Below are 19,349 nucleotides of genomic sequence, written 5' to 3'. Positions count from 1 at the left end.
TTATTATTCTTTAGTGAACTTTAAAGTTCTACGATAGACTATCATATTATTTTAGAAACTAATAATAGTTTCTTTTCTGTTGTATCAGCCACTCATTGGTCTCTAAACTGAATTAGATTCTTCTAGCCTATATTCTTCTGACTGAATGAAGCCAATATAGCAAAACAACTGTTACCTCAAATGCCTTTAATCCCAGCATTCTGGAGGCAGAGGCAGGCTGATCTATGTGAGTTCGAGCCCAGCGTGGACTGTAGAGCAAGTTCCAAGACAGCCAGGGCTACACAGAGAAACCCCCATGTCTTGAAAAACAAAAAAATTGTAAGATATGTAAAATAAATCTATATTTTGATTAGGATGTTGTTTAAATGGGTATATATATATATGTGTGTGTGTGTGTGTGTGTGTGTGTGTGTGTGTGTGTACACACACACACACACATTTAACTCATTTACTTTTCAATAAACAATGTATACATTTTGTTGCATAGAAATTATATCTCAGTAAGCTAATTTTGAAATATAAAAATTATGTGGATTTTTTGTTATATTATGTATTATTATAATTAAAAGTATCATTTATGCCTCTAAAAAGCCATTTAAATCTAATCTCTTAAGATTTAATCCTGTAATCTGTGTGATTGAGGGTTTTTTTAGTGTATCTGTTTTTTGAGTGTGCGTGTGTATGTGCGTATCCAGCCCTATTCCATTTTTTTTTTTTCCTAAATGCTCGCTAGTATGATCTACTGATCAGTTCTGAGGTGAACATTATACAGAAAGCCTAATTTGGTGGTGGAAGGCTCCTTTTGGGTGTTCTTATTTGTTTGAGTTTTGAAAGCCTGTGTGTAGCACAGGCTGGCCTCCACCCAGAGATCTATTGCATCTGACTCTGCCAAATACTGGGACTAAAAGCATCACATGGGCATCCCAGTTCATTTTTCCTGTGAGACAGGCTCTCCTTGAACCTGGGACTCAGCCGACAGCTGTCAAGCCTCACCAATCCTCCTGCCTGCCACCTCACAGTGCTGGGCTTCTGGGTGCTGTGTGTGTCCTTGTTCAGCTATTAACTTGAGTGCCAGGGATTCAAACTCAGGTCCTCATGATTGAGTAGCAAGCACTGTTGCCCACCGAGTGGTTGGTTCCTGGTTTGTTTTTGTTTTTAACTATTAAATACTCTTTACTTTACATCATACACAAGCCACACTAAAATGCCTTTCAGTAGTAAAAGGTGGCATTCTTTGACAGAGGAAATGCCAGTGCTGAACCTGATGTCTAACTACTGCCTGTGATAGGCCAACAGACACAAATTGAAATGCAGGTAAGGCTCCTGCTTGGTTCTGAGACAGTAAAGAGATGTTTCCTGGTGTTTAAACATACTAAGATAGCCAGTCATGTAAGTATAAAAAACATTCAAAGTACTATCAAGTACTATCCCCAGCTTTGTGGAAGTGATAGTATTTACAGAACTGGAACTTTTTTTTGTTTTGTTTTGTTTTTGTTTGTTTGTTTTGGTTTTTGTTGTTGTTTTGTTTTATGAGACAGGGTTTCTCTGCTCTGTAGACCAGGTGGCCTCAAACTCAGAGATCTGCCTGCCTTTGCTTTCTGAGTGGTGTGCACCACCACTGCCCAGCTGGAATTGCTATTTTTTTAAAAAATAATTTAATTTTATTTTTTTGTGCATTGGTGAGACAGTATCAGATCTCTTGGAACTGGAGTTATAGACAGGTGTAAGCTGCTGTGTGGGTGCTGGGAATTGAACCCAGGTTCTCTGAAAGAGCAGCCAATGCTCTTAACCACTAAGCCATCTCTCCAGCCCCTGGAATTGCTGTTTTTTTAAGAGATTTATTTATTTATCTGAATGCTCTGTCTGCATGTATACCTGAAAGTTAGTAGAGGGCATCAGACCCCATTACAGATGGTTCTGGAAGAGCAGCCTTTGCTCTTAAAACCTCTGAGCCATCTCTCTAGCTCCTGGAATTGCTATTTTTAAAGATCATATCCACTTTGCCTCAAATCAGAACTGTTCAACAAAAAATATTCTGTCCCCTATTCATGATCTAAATTTTAATTTATGATTTCAATTGTGGCATACATTAAAACTATGAGACTTCTTTTGTAATAAATAAGGGAGTGGTATTACTCACTAGTAACCTTTTTAAGATAACTTACTGGGTCTGCTCTTTCTCCCTTTTTCTTAATCCCGGTGAAAACTATTTTTGTTCCAGGGATGTACTCTCTGGGACGCTCCAGCACTCCAGCAGCATCATCTCTCCAGGTGATACCTCAGCTCTTGGCATCTCTGTAGGGGAATCCAGTGGCCTGAGCTGGCTTCTGCCCAAACAGACCATCAAGATTTGGTCCAGCTTTAAACGTGCCTCCCTTTTTCACAGTGTGGCACTGGTGACACTTCTGAGCAAAAATCATTTTGCCTTTCTCAACCTCATCAATTTTTAATTCTTTCCCCACTACTCAACACTGCAAACATTTCCACCTAGTGATTATATATAATATATATATATAATACATATTGTTTCTTTTTGAGACAGGGTTTCTTTGTCTATCCCTCTGCCTAGCTGTCCTTTGTAAACCAGGCTGCCCTCAAACTCAGAGATCCGCCTGCCTCTGCCTCCCAAGTGCTGGGATTAAAGATGTGTACCACCATGACTGCCATTCTTAAGATTTTTAACAGTACTTACCTTCAAAGAGTTTTAAGGATTAAGTTTTCAAATCCATATAAAGTTCTTAGCACAGTACCTGATATATCGTAGGTCCTCAGAATATAGTTACTAATATAACAGTTATAGCACTTACATTTGTCATTTATCCTATATATATGGATATGTATGTATATTTTGTTTTTACAGAAAACCCATATAGACAGCTGCCTTGTAATTGTCATGGGAGCATGCCTGGGAAGACAGCAATAGAACTCGGGCCTCTGTGGTATGTACCTAGATACAGTGTTCAAGTTTGATTTACTGATTGTCAACTTTTGAAGTCTGAGTAAATGATAATGACTCCCCCTTCTCCTGTGAACTTGAGTATTTCCAGGTATCTCTAATAGTTTAAGAGCTAATAGGGTGACAGGTAAGCTGAATCTGCAAACTCAATAACCTGTGTCTGAATAGTAAGAAAGAAGCTGTTTTGATTTGTTTTTGAAAAGTGGTGTCTCAGAGAAGAGAGATGTCCCAGCAGTTAGGAGCCCTTGCTTTTGCAGAGGATGGGTATTGCTTCCCTGCACCTACATCAGGTGACTCTCAACGGCCTGGAGCTCCAGCTCCAGGGAACGCAGTGCCCCCTTCTGATCTCCATAGGTACCTGTACTCATATACACATACCCACACACTCATACATAATTTAAAATACAATAAATCTTTTATTTTAAAGGCAGAGTCGCTTACCTCTTACAAACATCCGGAGCATGAATGACCTAGTCCTACCTTCTGGTACACAGTGATGCTTCTCACTGCTTACAGAACAAAAATTGAGACTTAACAGGTTGCTGCCTCCAGCAAGATGATCTAGCCCAGCCAGCTTCCTCATTTTATGAACAAGGAAATTATGATGGTGTTTTTAAGTGCTTGCTAAATCTGACCAAAATAATAATAATCATGATAATTATTATTAGCAAGTCAGGGCCGGAACTTAGTTTTTCCAAATCCCATGCCAGGATGTTGCCAGGAATCTTTGACTTCTCACTCAGATCCACTGTCTGCCAGAATCTTTTTCCTCCCAACGTCAGCCTAGGTTACACTCCCACTTCATTCTCTCCTTAATGTCCCAACACATGCAACCATTAAATTCTCTTCAGCAGATCTCACATTGACTGCTCATTTTAAACTTTTAAGTGGTCCTTTCAGTATTCTCATTATTTAACATTTATGTTTACTACTTTATAACCACTACTCAGTGAAGAAGCTTTGTGCAAAGCATGATACACAGGCTGTCTCATTCCTATAACAAGTTTGTGAGTTTTATTTACAGTGTCATGATAAGCAATGTAAGAATCAGAAGGAGATACGGGGCCTGATGGTACAAGTCAGTAATCCAGCTACTCCTGAGGCAAAAGGACCACAAGGTCCAGGCTAGCTCTACAGTGAGGTTTTGGACTACAGCTGTGAGTTCAAGGCCAACATGGGCAGCTTAATGAAACTGTCAGGGAAACTATTGGAAAGAGGGAGCATAAAAAAAAATTGGCTGAAGATAGATTCAGTGCTAAAGCACTTATCTCTCATGCATAAGGCTCTAGGATCAAACCCCAGTCCTAGGAGGAGAAAACAGTCGTTATTGCTCTAGGTGACCTCCATAGCTGGTAAGTAGAGCCAGGGCTAGAGCCCAGGCTTTCACACTTGGAATTCACATTTTGTTATCTATACGTGCTGCTCAATTTAAATGGAAGCATTCATCCCTGAGCCTTTTTGAAACAGCCTCACTATGTAGCCTTAACTAGTCTGAAACTCCCTGTGTAGACTAGGCTGGCCCTTGAACTCACAAAGATCTTGTCTCTGCCTCCTCAGTGCCAGGTTTAAAGATGTGGTAGTACCCTGGACCATTTTTAAATTATAGTCCTTACATAGGCAACAAAATGGAGAATAACTGTTACTGGCTGAGTGTACACTGCAAAAACTTACGCTTTGCATTGTGTTCTGTTTGCATTTATAGAGTTTTTCAGACTTTTACAGTCAACATTGTCTTTCCTGTTTGACTGTGCTCTCTGGATACCCACTCCATTTTCCCTAGTCTTCTGCAACTTAGAGCCAATAAATTCTAGTCGATTTTCTGCAAATGAAATGTTTTGGCTAATCTTACTAATTTACAGAGCTAACATGATAAAAAGGATGAGGAACTTGTATATAAATCTAAATCAAAAATTTCTGAATTTTAATAATACTCTATCCTACAATTTGTTATATGTTTTAGTTGTATAATTATGGAAATTTTTCTAAGAAAATAAACATTTCTCAAGCCCAGTTTTCTGTACACTTTTTCTTTTCCAGGTCAAGCTCCCTTTTCAATACTGGATTCCTCAAAAGAATGCTATTTGAATCTCTTCATCATGGTTTGGATGACATTCAGCCCCTAATAAAGACGTTAATCTTTGAGTCAGAGTGTACTCCCCACAGTCAGTGTTCAGTGCATGTACCTTCAGATCCCAGCAAGCAAGGTGACTAGCTTGTTAGATGACCCATTATGTTATAAGCAATGTAATAGTACACTTTAAGTAAATCCTCCATAGTGAGTCTAATCATAATTTGGTTGTTACTTTTTTTTGGTTTTTTTGGAGGCAAGGACGCTTATAGCCCAGGTTGGCAATAAACTCCTGATCTTCCTGCCTTTACCTCCAAAGTGCTGGGCACACACTACAGTTCTTGTCAAGCCTCTGTCCACTTTCTACTCTTCTCTAGAGAACAACTATAGGTAATTGTAGGAGTGCCATAGCCACAGGTTTTAGTAATACCTAATGAACTGCAGAGAATCGGTTTACATATCCCTTAGTGAAGCTGGTCTTTACTCCTTAGATAGGCAGTATCAGTGTGTCTGGCTGCTGATAGAAGGGAGGGTGCAGACTAGTCTTTATGCTTTCAAAAGTAATCAAAAGAGGTTACTGTTGCAGACGTAAAGTATATCCTTTGTTTTTCTTTTGAAGACAGGTCTTAACCTGGCTTAGCTTAGCTGGTGGAATTAAAGATTTGTGCCACCATGCTCAGCCTAAAAGAGATTTTTAAAATTTACTTTAACATTAGCATTACCATGTGTGGAGGCACATGTGTGGAGATCGGAGGACAACTTACACAGTCAGGTCTGTCCTGCCTTTCCATGGGTTCTGGGAATTGAACTCAGATTACAAGCACTTTTACCTGCTGAACTATCTTGCTAGCACAAAAAGTTAAAAATACTGTTCTTGTATGTTCAAAAATGTAGGTAGGATTCCAGTTTTATTTAAACATTAAGTTGTTAATGTCATCTATAAATATGTTTCCCATTTGTTTTTATTTTAGAAGAAAATGGTGTATTTATTAAAACTACCGATGATACCACAATAGATACTTACAGTACACAGGGTATGTATATATTGTAATATGTACTATTAAGTATCAGTGTATTCTAAATGTGTCATAAATACAGGTTTAAAAACAAAATATACACAGCACTAAAGCCTGTAATTACAGGTTATAATATTGTAGTATTAGAGTTGCTCACTTATATGTTTATCTTCAATGAAAAGAAAACTTACAGTTCCTGTTAAAAGTATATGGTTTAGCTGGGCAGTGGTGGCACATGCCTTTTATCCTAGCACTCAGAGAGCAGAGGCAGTCGGATCTCTGAGTTCGAGGCCAGCCTGGTCTACAGAGAGAGTTCCAGGACAGCCAAGGCTACACAGAGAAACCCTGTCTTGAGAAAAACAACAAAACAACAGTTTGTGTGTGTGTGTATGTATATACACATTTTATATATTATATATTAATTTATATGTATTATAAATATATGCATTGATATATAATATATTGTAATATTAATTATGTATAATAATATACTGTTACAGATTAATTTTATATGTATTAATGTATAATATAGTGTGTATTAATTTTATGTGTTAATATAAAATATGTATTAATAAAATCACCAGTCCTGTCTATTTAGCACCGTCAGCTAATTTGGTAGAATGCAAATCCCTGAAAATGCTCCAGTGTGCTGACAAGTAGAGGACTGACAAAGCAGCACTTGTGTGTTGTACCTGTACTGCACATTGGTTCTGAGCACTGTTCTACCTCATTGTGTTGTTAAGCACAGAAAGTAAAACATAAATATGCTTTAAGACATTTTAAATTTGTAAGTTTTTTCTTACATCTAAGTTAAGAAAATTGAACTAATCTCTGGGCTATTTTTATAGCCATAGACCTTTATGTTTATATGAAGACTATCAGTACAACACAGGCAAAAAGAAAATCCACATGCTGCTTCTAATAGTTAGTGTTAAGGTATCGTGTTGATTTCTTTATCATAGGTGATTTTATAATTTGTTCTACAAATGGGTATTTTTTTTCCACTATGTGCCATGTTGGTTTCATGTAATAGTATCAATTTTACTTGTCTGGTTTAATTTTAATTGGGAGTTCTCAGTTGCTGTTGCATATTATTGTAGAAAGGAAACAGTTCAGCAATAACTTATCTTCGCATATCACATACCATTTTCCTGCACTATATTTGCCTTAGTCATATGTCAGTTGTTTGTCCTATTGAAAAAGCGTGTGAGGATAATCCCTACATGTAATCAAGACTTAGCTGGGTTCCGCAGCACATTCCTGTAGTGCTGGCAATGAGGAAGGTTGGGCAGGAGAAACTCTTGAGCTCACAGCTTTGAAACTAGCCTGGACAAGAGTAAGACCTATCTAATACATACTATCACAGTCTGAAAGTTCAAGTCAAATTTCCTTTTAGTATTTGAAGACTCAGTTACTTTGTGTGCTGCGTTCATGTGAACCTTTTGGAAAGATGCACTTCTGGCATCACTTGTTTGCCTCATTTCGCTTAACATGTAAAGACTAAGTACTGTGGTGTTGAGAAATAGGCAAGGAGACTATTTATTGCACTTTTATCAGTCTGTGACAGCACTCATGAAACTTGTGATGTGTTTTAATTCTTGCCTGTGTGTATTGTCGTTCACCCAGTCTCTGAACAATAGTAAAGTAAGGGTATTGTTTTATAAATATTTTTAATCACATACATGTTAAGAGGAAGTCATGTGCACATGTAAGTGCAGATACCCTGAGAGGAAAGCACTGATCCATTGGAGCCTCAGTAAACAGTAGCTATGAGCCACTGTTTGGGTGCTAAGAACTGAATCTCTTTGTGGAGTGGTGAGTGCTCTTCACTGCTGATGTAAGATTTTTGTTGTTTTTTGTTTCAGAGACAGGGTTTCTCTGTGTAGTCTTGGCTGTCCTGGACTCACGTTGTAGAGCAGGCTGGCTTCAAATCACAGTGATCCTCCTGCCTCTGCCTCCCAAGTATTAGTAATAAAGGTATATGCCACCATGCCTTTTATTTTTAAATATTATTATTATAATTAATATAGTGTTCTGCTTGCATGTATGCCTACGCACCAGAAGAGGGCAGCAGATCTTACCATAGATGGTTATAAGCCACCATGTGGTTGCTAGGAATTGAACTCAGGACCTTTGGAAGAAGAGCTAGTGCTCTTAACCCCCCGAGCCATCTCTCCAGCCCAAGATTTTTTTTTTCCTTGAGAATTTCATATGTGGTGTTTTTGTTTTCACATTCATTGAGGACTAACTATGTAACAGTAGAATAGTCAGATATAAAGAGAAAGAAAAGAATGACATTGTCTCTAGGAGTCTAGATTGTAATTTAGGGAGAAAGGATTTACACATTCACAAGCCCTGCAAACAACACTGTGGAAAAAGGACAGAGCTTAGCCAGGCTCTGGACTGGTGTTGTGTGGATTCATAAACAGGGGTCATACAAGAAGCTCAAACAGCAGAGGCTTAAGGTAGAAGGAAGTTCTTCATCAAGCAGCAGCTGGATAGGTGACATGAGTGAAGGTCAGCGAGAATTTGGTAATCAACACGATTTTAAGAGCATTTAAACCTGCATTTATTTTTAAGAACATGCTTGTTCTGTGTGTGCGTGTTCCAGGGAAGAGAAAAAGTAATGAAACCGTCAGTAACGTAGCCAAGAAGCAGAAGAGTGACGCCAGCTCTGCACATCCTCCCTTCTATTACAACATCCACAGACACAGCATTAAAGGGATGAACATGCCAAAGTAAGACAGCCAGTGGCCAAACGTTCATTTCATATTTTAATAACATTGTGATGTAAGTAGAAACATGAGAGCCTAATAACTTTGTTTCCCTATTGCAGGTTAAAAAAGTTTCTGTGCTGTCTTTCCCAAGCAGGCTTTCGAGTAAGCCGAACTCACTTTGACCCAATGGGTATTCGTACAGATGCCCCTCTGGTGCAGTTTAAATCCATCCTGTTGAAGTACAGCACCCCCACTTACACTGGAGGACAATCAGAAGGTCACATGCAATCAACATCTGATGATACGGTAGCCGACAGGGTTGAAATGTCAGTGAATGACAAAGCAGAAGCCAGTGGCTGCAGGAGATGGTAGACACGGAAAGGGACTCTTCTCAGCATCTGTATGATGGCACGGTGGCTGTGTACCGCCCACCTGTATTTAAAAAGCACTGTTTTCATCCAGAAAATTGGCTTTTTCTGACTTGGCTGGTGTGAGAGCTTTGCTTTTTAAGTTTTTATTATTTTAAAGAAAAAAATTTAATAAAAATATTTCATGATGAAACCAAGTTTCTGCCTGGGTTTACACTGCTGTTCAGTAATTTAGAAATTTTTCACATGTATCTCTTGGAAATTGGAGCATGTTATGAAAGTCACCCTTTTCCTGGTACCATGGGTAAACCTAGAGGCTCAGGCTCTCAGGTGGCTGGAATGCAGGCATGCACCACATACTCAGCCTAGCATTTCTTACGATATTTCTACTTTATATAACATACAAAGTAAAGCTGGAGCCTTTATGTACTGAAATGACCCTGTATAAAATGTTGTTCTAGGTGACTCGTTTAAAATACAGCTGTAAAATGTAAAATATTTTCCTACTTTTGAGAAACCATACTTTTCATTGTTTCCCTTGTAGCCTTTGAGAAATTCAGTACTTGCCTGCTACGGAACTATATTTTTTACAAGTTGATATTCTAGGTGACTAAACTTCAAGAGTAAGATTTTTGTCAAAATAACTGTTGTCATTGCCATGTCCACAATATGAAATCACAGAGATTCTATTATATTTTGCTTTGTTTTGCTTTTTCCAAGACAGGATTTCTCTATGTAGCCCTGGCTGTCCTGGAGTTCACTTTGTAGAACAGAGGCTTCAGACACTCAGAGATCCACCTGCTTCTGCCTCCCAAATGCTGGGATTAAAAGTGTGTGCCACCACTGCCCAGCTTGATATTTTATTATAAATTAGACATTTTAGGTGATCATCAGGTGCCTCAGTTAATGCATACACCAGTGCCCATTAGCTTAGTTGTGCTACCACTCAGAAGTAAAACTTGCCATGTCAAGAAAGAGGCACAGAGCTGGGGATGGTTCAGCAGTTACAGCATTGGGTGTTCTTGTAGAGGACCCAGATTCTGTTCCCAGCACCAACATGAAGGCTCATCAATGACTAGTTCCAGAGAATCTGATGCCCTCTTCTCACCTCCAAGGGCACTGGACAGACGTGTGGTGCAGACACACATTCGGGCTTAGCACTCACTCATGAAATCAAATAAATACATTTCCCAAAATTGGGCAGTGGTTGGAATTTGACTGGGTTGGCTTTGTTTTTGAGGTATGCATACATTTTAGATGAGTAGGAAAAAACCTTGTTTCCATTAATTTTTTTGTGTCACTTAAAAGAATTTAGATGAAAAGACTTGGTATAAAATTTAGGACTCGAAGGAGAAGAGGACCTCCCCTTTCAGTGAACTTGGGGAGGGGCATGCGTGAAGAAGGGGGAGGGTGGGATCGGGAGGGGAGGAGGAAGGGGCTTATGGGGGGATACAAAGTGAATAAAGTGTAATTAATAAAAAATTTAGGACTCTGTTTTGGGCAGAGTCCATATTTACCATAAGTGTTTGTTGGGGAAGCTTGGGAGAGGGTATAACAGGAAGTGATGGGGAAAGGAGGAGAGGAAATGTAGCATTAAAGTAGCACAAGTAAAGAGGAAAATGCATTTCTCGGATAATTAAGGACATTGAGCATTTCTTTTTTTTTTTTTTAAGATTTATTTATTTATTATGTATACAATGTGTGTTTGCATGTACACCTGCATGCCAGAAGAGGGCACCAGATTTCATTTCAGACGGTTGTGAGCCACCATGTGGTTGCTGGGAATTGAACTCAGGACCTCTGGAAGAGCAGCCAGTGCTCTTGACCTCTGAGCCATCTCTCCAGCCCGAGCATTTCTTTAAGTGTCTCTCCACCTTCTAATATTCCTATGTTGAGAATTCTCTATTTAGCTTTGTACTGCATTTTTTAATTGGATATTTGATTTGGTGGTGTTTAATTTCTTGAGTTCTTTATATATTTTGGTTATTAGCCTTCTGTTGGATGTAGTGTTGGTGAAGATCTTTTCCCAGTCTGTAGACTCTCGTTTTGTTCTGTTGACAGTGTCCTTTCCTTAACGAAAGCTTCTCTTCATGAGGTCCCAATTTATTAGTTGTTGATCTTGGAGCCTGAGCTGTTGGTGTTCTGTTTAGAAAGTTGTCTCCTGTATTCAGTGTCTTTAGTCATCAGGGAAATGCAAACCAAAATGACTCTGAGATTCTATCTTACACCCATCAGAATGGCTAAGATCAAAAACTCAAGTGACAACACATACTGGAGAGGATGTGGAAAAAGGGGAACCCTCCTTCTTTGCTGATGGGAGTGCAAACTTGTACAACCACTTTGGAAATCAATCTGGTGCTTTCTTAGAAAATTGGAAATGGCGCTCCCTCATGATCTAGCTATACCACTCCTAGGCATATACCCAAAAGATGTTCCACAATACAAGGACATTTCCTCAAATATGTTTATAGCAGCTTTATTCATAATAGCCAGAATCTGGAAACAACCTAGACATCCCTCAACAAAAGAATGGATACAGAAATTGTGATATATTTACACAATGGAATACTACTCAGCTATTAAAAAAAAAAAAAAAAAAAAAAGGAAATGATAAAATTTGCAGGCAAATGGATGGAACTAGACAAGATCATCCTAAGTGAGGTATCCCAGACCCAGAAAGATGTACACAGTATATACTCAATTATAAATGGATGTTAGGCCTATAGTAAAAGATAATCATACTGCAATCCACAGACCTAAAGGAGGAGGGCCCTAGGGAGGATGCTTCATTCTCATTCAGAATGGCAGGACAGACACTGAAAGCAGTGGAAGAGAGGGTAAAGGATGGGAGCCTACTATAGAAGGTTCTCTGAAAGGCTCCACCCAACAGGAGAAATCAAGCAAATGGCAGAGACTCAAACCCAAACTTTATAGACAGAACACAGGGAATCTTATGGAAGAGTGGAGGGAACAGAAGAACCTGGAGAGGCAGGAGCTCCACAAGAAAACCAACAGAGCCAACAAATCTGGGCCCAGGGGGACCAACAAAGGACCATGCATAGAGTCAACCTAGATACCCTGCTCATATGTAGCCCGTAGGCAGCTCAGTCTCCATGTGGTTTCCCTAGTATAAGGAGCAGTAGTTATTTCTGACATGGACTCATTTGCCTGCTCTTTGATCACTTCCCCCTGGCAGGGCGGTCTTGGCAGGCCACAAAGGAAGAGGATCCAGGCAGTCATGATGAGACTTGATAGGCTAGGTCAGATAGTAGGTGAAGAGGACTTTCCCTTTCTGTGGACTGTGGGAAGGAGATAGGAGGGAAGAGGGAGGGAGGATGGGACTGGGAAAAGATGAGGGAGAGGGCTGCAATCAGGATATAAAGTGAATAAATTAGGGGGAAAAATAAAATACAATACACTCCAAAATGTTTTCCCCCCCTCTCAACTAGTGCAATGCATTTTGGTCAAGTTCAGGCCAAGGTGGCACACAGGTTAGCTTTGCCCACACATCTAGCCAGTTTCAGTTACAAATATACATAAAACAACATACTTTTAAAACTTTATTTGCATAATTTTTTAAATTTTTAGAGCAAATCAGCAAACAAACACTCACCAATCTGATTCAATACATATTTTGTCAATTTTAACATCAAATTTTGCTAAATGTGCATTAGCCTAATTATACTGATCAGTGCTGAGTTGAATGTGATGCAAAAACCCAAATTCAGGGGAAGCGGGTATCTTGATTTGGGGTTGGAGGGGGTTTGTTTGGTTTCTGTTTTGAAACAGGGTCTGACTATAAAGCTCTGACTAATCTGGAACTTGTTATGGAAACCAGGCTGGTCTCAAGATAAATAATGGGTTATGAAGTAGGATTTACTGATTTGTCAGAGTAACTAAACCTTTTAGTGAGGTATTAAAATTGTCACCAGCCAAGGCAACAAGCATACAGAAGGGGGGGATGGGAACTCATTCATCCAGTCTTTGAAAACTACTGCTATTCTCAGGTCCAGCTCTTACCTGATCAGTGTGTCTCAGAAGACCCCACAAGACAGCACCTGAGTCTATCTGCAAGCTAAGCCACGTGGTTCTAACCTATCTTGGCCTTTAAAGTACAAGAAGCTTCAAAAATGAACGTCTCCTCATTGTAGGGCCTATTTTGAGAATTTGAGTATCCATCATTAGGAAATGAGGTTTCCCACACCAGGAGGATGTTTTGTTTTGTTTTGTTTTTAATTATCTCAACAAGCTGCATCTATTCAAAGTGCCTCTTCCGTCATCTGCCATCTAGTCATCTTCTGTTTCCATTCTTTCCCACTCTGAAATTCCAGCTCCTTTTCCAGCCCAAGGATAATTCCCTGGCTTTCTAGAGATTAGACAGACTATTAAATGTCAGTAAGCTGAGCTGGGCCTGGGAGTACACTCCTTTAATCTCAGCATTTGGGAGGCAGAGGAAGACAGGTCTGAATTCAAGGCCAGCCCAGGCTACATAGTGAGTCCAATCCAGCCAACCAGGACTCCCTAACTCTGTCTTTAAAAAATAAACAAACAAATAAGGAAACTGAATGAGCTATCCGGAATCCACACATTTCTTCAGCCTCATTTCATACTTTGAAGTGGAGTGAGAAGAGGGAATTGAAGGCTAGATAGACCAGAGGAGAAAAGACATTTGACAGTATTGTGATTGCTCATCTTTATGTAAGAACACGGTCTTTTCAAAAATTGTTTTTTTCCTTTTTCTTTACAAAACTTACACAGTCTGTAACCGTTCTTGTTAATACTCCCATTTCACAGAGACAGGCAGTAAGGCAAAATACAATGCAAGAGCTTTCTCAAGTGCTACTCTAAAACTGCCAAGCACAGGAGCCAAGATCCAATACCTTGGTGGGTCCTGAGTGTTTACGTATTTGATAATCTTATTAATTCAAATATTAAAAAGTAAAAGTACTGAATTGGACACAGGCAGTCACCAGAAACATGTGGAACAGAATGGTGATGTTAACCTCTACCTACCATGCATTCTCCATTACGAGAACGCTCCTAATCATGCTTTATACTCAGTAATTTATGCATCTGTAGGAAGCACTAAACTTCATTCTCATTTTTTTATGGTCAAAGTTTTCTAAGGACTTAGTTTCAAATGGATAGTAAAACTACTGCAAATGAAAATCTTCTGAAGATAACTAGTAAAAAATACTAAGCTCCAGTTGTTCATTAGCCAGTTAGAAAATCTCAGTACACTTGATGACAATCTATCTTGACTATGTCCAATTTGGTAAATATTTTGTGTATCTTTAAGTATAAAGTATTCTCGCTTCACATTAAAATAGACAGCCTTTTTACAAAGAGAAAGTACTGGTCAAAGAGCTGAACTGAAGTATTTGCTGAGGCACAGAATGACAGTGACATTTATTGTCTTCATTTTGTTTTTACCAAGACAATACACACACAGTTTCACAAGTCAAATTAATTTTGTTTTGTTTTTGAGACAGGGTTCCTCTGTGTAGCCTTGGATGTCCTGGACTCACTTTGTAGAACAGACCAGCCTTGAACTCACAGTGATCTGTCTTCCTCTGCCTCCCTAAGTGCTGGGATGAAAGGAGTGTACCACCACACCTGGCTTTAAATTAATTCTTTAGAGAAGAACTCTAAGATGTGCTTTCTAACTATCTAACAACCCTCATTTAGATACCAACCACTAAATGATGATAAAGATGATCTGATATACTTGGCCTGATGTCTTCCGGGCTTCCTATACTACTTGATGTATATATATCATTTTACCTATAGGGAGGGAGCAGGCTGGGAAACCTGGGCCATTCATAAAGGCATAAATGCCATTGACAAAGGATCTATTTTCATGACCTAAAGAATCTCCTCACCCTCCAAACTATTAGGTTATGTTTCAGTGAAAATGGAGAGATGGTTAATGTCTGTGTGTGTCCTCTTTCATCATTTTGTTTTTGTTTTTCAAGACGGTTTCTCTGTGTAGCCCTGGCTGTCCTAGAACTTGCTTTGTAGACCAGGCTGGCCTCGGACTCAAGAGATCTACCTGCTTCTGCCTCCTGTGTGCTGTGATTAAAGGCATGCACCACCACTGCCCTGCTTCATTTTTACTTTTAACTGTACCTTTGCCATTCTCTCCTCACCCCACCCCAGATCCCTGACAACCACCATTCTCTTCTATGCTTCTGAATCTAATTTACTTAGGTTTCATCCATGTTATCACAAAATAATTTTCTTCTGGTATTCCAGTGTATGCGTATACACTTGTATATTCATTCACCGATGTTACAAAAACATGAATGCTGACCATTTTTTAACAGTGCCCCTATTTCGTGTGGACAGATGTGGTTTGCGTGAGAAATGTCCTCTATAGACTTGGGTATCTGACCACTTGGTTCCCACTTGGTGGCACTGTGAGCGAAGCTGGGTCATGCTGCCTTGCTGGAAGAAGTCTACCCCGAGAGGCGGCCTCTGAAGATTACACAGCCTCCCCCTGCCTCCAGCTCCATCTTGTTCCAGGCCCTGCTACTTGCTGCCATGCCTCCCCATCATGTTGGACGCTTAACTATCTGAAACCATGCCTAAGTCCACATAAATGCTTCCTTCTCTAAGTTGCAATGGGCGTGAGCTTTTTATCAAACAAAAAATAGTTCTAGTTCTCATTCTGTTATGGATTTGGTGGAGGAAGTAGTGAATACGTGTATAAAATATATTCAGTACTGAAATGTAAAATTTAATATGAAGCTCCAGAATCCATCCTAAATGCCTGTTCTATGTTCAAAATTCACTCAGTTGTATGAACTTTGGGAAGTGGCTTTATTTGTTTATTAAAATTTTTTCTAAACTTTCGTAATAAAGTTTATAAAATTAAAAAAGGAATAAAACAGAAAAAAAGATTTACCAATTTGCTTAAAACTCTTCCATTGAAGGACATCTAGGAGAAGTGGCTTCCCAGTTGGGGTTATCAGAAATAAAGTTATCAGCCTGGTGGTGATGGTGCATGCCAAGATCCCAGCACTCAGGAGGCAGAGGCAGTCAGATCTCTGAGTTCGGACCAGCCTGGTCTACAGAGTGAGTTCCAAGATAGCCAAAGCTACATAGAGAAACCCTGTCTCAAAAAAACAAAAACAAGCAAAAGTTATCAAGAACAACCAATAAAGAAAAAAACAAAACAAACAAACAAAAAAAACTAATACAGATGCCATGAAGGTAAACTGCTGAATATGGCTTTCTTCCTTTTCTTTCTCCCTCCTCCCCCTTTCCTTTCTTTAAAACTGAGTCCTGTGTCTCTAGCTAGTATGGAATTAAATACATAGACCAGGCTTGCCTCAAACTCAGAGACTGGCATGCCTCTGCTTCCTAGGTGCTGGATTAAAAGTATGCACCACCACACCCAGTTGAGTTTTCCATTTAATATCTGAGGGACCTCTATAGTTTTCCGTAAAGGTTACAATAACTTATTTCCCACAAAGTAGTTTTCTGTTTTCTAAAACTCAAAAATACTGATCTTTTACTCTGGTAGCCCTTCTAACACTTTCTGATGCTATCTTATAATTTGCATTTTTCGGATTATAGTGCTTTGATAGGGGCATTTCACAGGGTTTGCAAAAACATTTGTACTTTATTCTAAAGCAAATACCTAATGTTTTGATTGTTCTTAGCGAACCTTCAACCAGATGTCATCCAAATGACTACGCACAAGGAATACAAGATGAAGTGACTTTAGTGCTTGCACACCCTCATCCTGCTATACAGAGAGAACATAAGGAGAAAAGCACCAACACTGTCAGCTGACCTGAGACTAGCCCCACCCCTGACAGGAGGGGAAGGACTTGCTTTTGCAGTGGTTCAGTGTTTGTCCTCCTTATATACAATCTACTAGCTAGAGAAGGAAGACAATGTTAGGAAACTAATCCAGTTTTAGATTGCTGGCTTTCCATAAAATACAGCTGTAAGACTCGGTTTCTGGTTCAGTGTAGTTTTCAGCATTTCTTCCTGTAATTGTTGCCTATTTGTCTTCTGTTCACAGTTGTGTTTGGACCCTTTGCCCATCTTTAAACTGAGTATCTCTGATTTTCACATTTTTAATTATTATTTTATGTGCATTGGTATTTTGCCTGCATGTATGTCAGTGTGTGTGTGAGGGTATCAGTTCCCTTAAAACTGGAGTTACAGACAGTTGTAAGCTGCCAGATGGGTCTGGGAATTGAACCCAGTCCTCTGGAAGAGCAGCCACTTTTAACCACTGAGCCATCTCTCTAGCCTTAAACTGAATTTCTTAATGAGATTTGCTGTGATGGGATTGCTAAGAATGGGAAAGAACTGCCAAGATGATATACATTTATACATGAAGTGTGTTGAGGTTTGTGGCCAGCAAGGCAGCAAGACTGCCTCAAAAACCATAGGAGAGAACAGAACACATTCAGTTGCCAGCATTTGAGAACAGTATGATAGTTGCTGTTTAGACCAGAAAAGAGAATCCTTGTGGCAACACATTATGATAAAAATCTTACATTTTAAGAGACACTTGTGCTGGATTTCACAACCAAAATTAGTAATACACCTCCAGTTCACTTAAGACTGTTATCAATGAGTTATTTAACACGGCCAGCTTGTTTAATCTGCCTCTAAAACAGGTCTCAACCTTCCTAATGCTGGACCCTTTAACACAGTTAATGTTGTGGTGACCCCAACCATAACTATTTTTGTTGCTACTTCATATCTGTAATTTTGTTACTGTTAAGAATCAGTAATCTAAGTATCTGATATGTGACCCCTGTGAAAAGGGTAGTTCAACTCCACCCCCCAAGAGTGGGTTCAATTCACTGATCTAAGAGAATATAGTCAGTATTTACTTACCTTGGGGTCCCCGTATTACAGTCTTTACAATCTAAATAGATAGCTGTAAACTTAAATTATGCATCTTCCATGCCCCTAACCCAGAGAAATGCATGTGTCAGAATAATCATTTGCTGAAAACAGCAAATAGACTGAAAGCAGTCTTTAAATTTTTATTAGATTTATTAATTTTGTTTATTAATTTATTAATTTAGCTTGCATGTATGTGTATGTATACCATTCGCATGCTTGAAGGGTCAGAAGATGGTGTTGGTATCCACTGGACTGGAGTTGTGAACTAACACGTGGGTGCTAGAAAGCAACACAGGTCTTGTGCAAAACGAACAAGTGCTCTCAACAACCACTGAGCCATCTTGCCAGCCCCACTGAAAGCAATTATACAAAGGAATATCCATCGTGTTGATTTATTTTGCTTCTGTGTATGAAGGTTTTGGCTACTTGTGTGTATATACATCACATGCATGCCTGGTGCCCAAGGAGGTCAGAAGAGGACATTAGATTTCTTGGAACCAGTGTCACAAATGGTTATAAGCCATCATGTGGGTGCTGGGAATCAAACCCCGGTCCTCACCAAGAGCAACCAGTGCTCTTAACCACTAAGCCGTATCTTCAACCCCATCACAAAAAAGGTTGAGACAACATACACTCTAACTTGACAATGTTATTTGTAGTAGTGTTTGTTGTGGCAGGCAGTTGGGATCAGTTGCAATCTGTTAAAACATTTCTGTATTCTATTCCTTCTCCCGTGGGATGCTTTCTGTGCTGCCCAGTGAAAGAGAACAAAACCTTTTGTTAAGGATAAGCCAACAGATGGATACATTCCAATGTGGGGACAGATACATTCAGGCAAGCAGCTTTAGACTCAAGCAACAGACAGGGAACAAGACACAGGGAGGTCCAGGTAGAGAGCGCACACCCAGAATTGCTCTTGGTTGAATGATACCAAGGGTTAAGTGTTTGTGGTGGTTTGAATAAGGAGCCCCATTGGCTCACATATTTGAATGCTTTGTCACAAGCGAGTGTAACTATTTGGATTAGGAGGTGTGGCCTTGATGGAGGAAACGTGTCACTAAGGGTGGCCTTTTAAGTTTTAAAAGTCTCCTTCTCCCGCGGATCAGCACGTAGCTCTCGAACTAAGCCTACAGCCACATTAACTGGTTAATCCTCTGAAACTGTAAGCAAGCCCCCAGCTAAATGCTTTCTCTGTAAGAGTTGCCTTGGTTAATAAAAATAGACATCTATGCATTAAAAAAAAGTTGCCTTGGTCCTTAATTCTCCATATTGATGACTCTGTTTAGTATTAATGTATTCAAATCAATCACAATTTGGTGCTCCATTTGAGGTCATGTAAGGAATCTT

The 19,349-nt window shown here is 39.4% G+C and overlaps 1 protein-coding gene and 1 pseudogene across 2 annotated transcripts in view; one reads left to right on the top strand and one right to left on the bottom strand.

Moving 5' to 3' along the window:
• Trmt1l (tRNA methyltransferase 1 like) overlaps nt 1-9,322 on the top strand; it is a 28,479-nt gene extending 19,157 nt beyond the window's left edge. For both annotated transcript variants that reach the window (XM_055624463.1, XM_055624464.1), the window contains exons 11-15: nt 2,861-2,939; nt 4,994-5,160; nt 5,996-6,058; nt 8,652-8,778; nt 8,877-9,322. In XM_055624463.1, the coding sequence (XP_055480438.1) occupies nt 2,861-2,939; nt 4,994-5,160; nt 5,996-6,058; nt 8,652-8,778; nt 8,877-9,129 (689 nt within the window). In that variant the 3' untranslated portion in view covers nt 9,130-9,322. The remainder of the gene's footprint in view (nt 1-2,860; nt 2,940-4,993; nt 5,161-5,995; nt 6,059-8,651; nt 8,779-8,876) is intronic.
• LOC129689236 (cytochrome c, somatic-like) lies at nt 2,133-2,816 on the bottom strand (annotated as a pseudogene).
• Nucleotides 9,323-19,349: the final 10,027 nt, after the last annotated feature.

This window comes from Psammomys obesus, unplaced genomic scaffold (genome assembly GCF_907164565.1).
Source record: "Psammomys obesus unplaced genomic scaffold, mPsaObe1.curated_primary_1811, whole genome shotgun sequence".
Classification (NCBI taxonomy): domain Eukaryota; kingdom Metazoa; phylum Chordata; class Mammalia; order Rodentia; family Muridae; genus Psammomys; species Psammomys obesus.
Note: the sequence above shows the minus strand (reverse complement) of the source record. Positions and strands in the feature narration are given on the sequence as shown.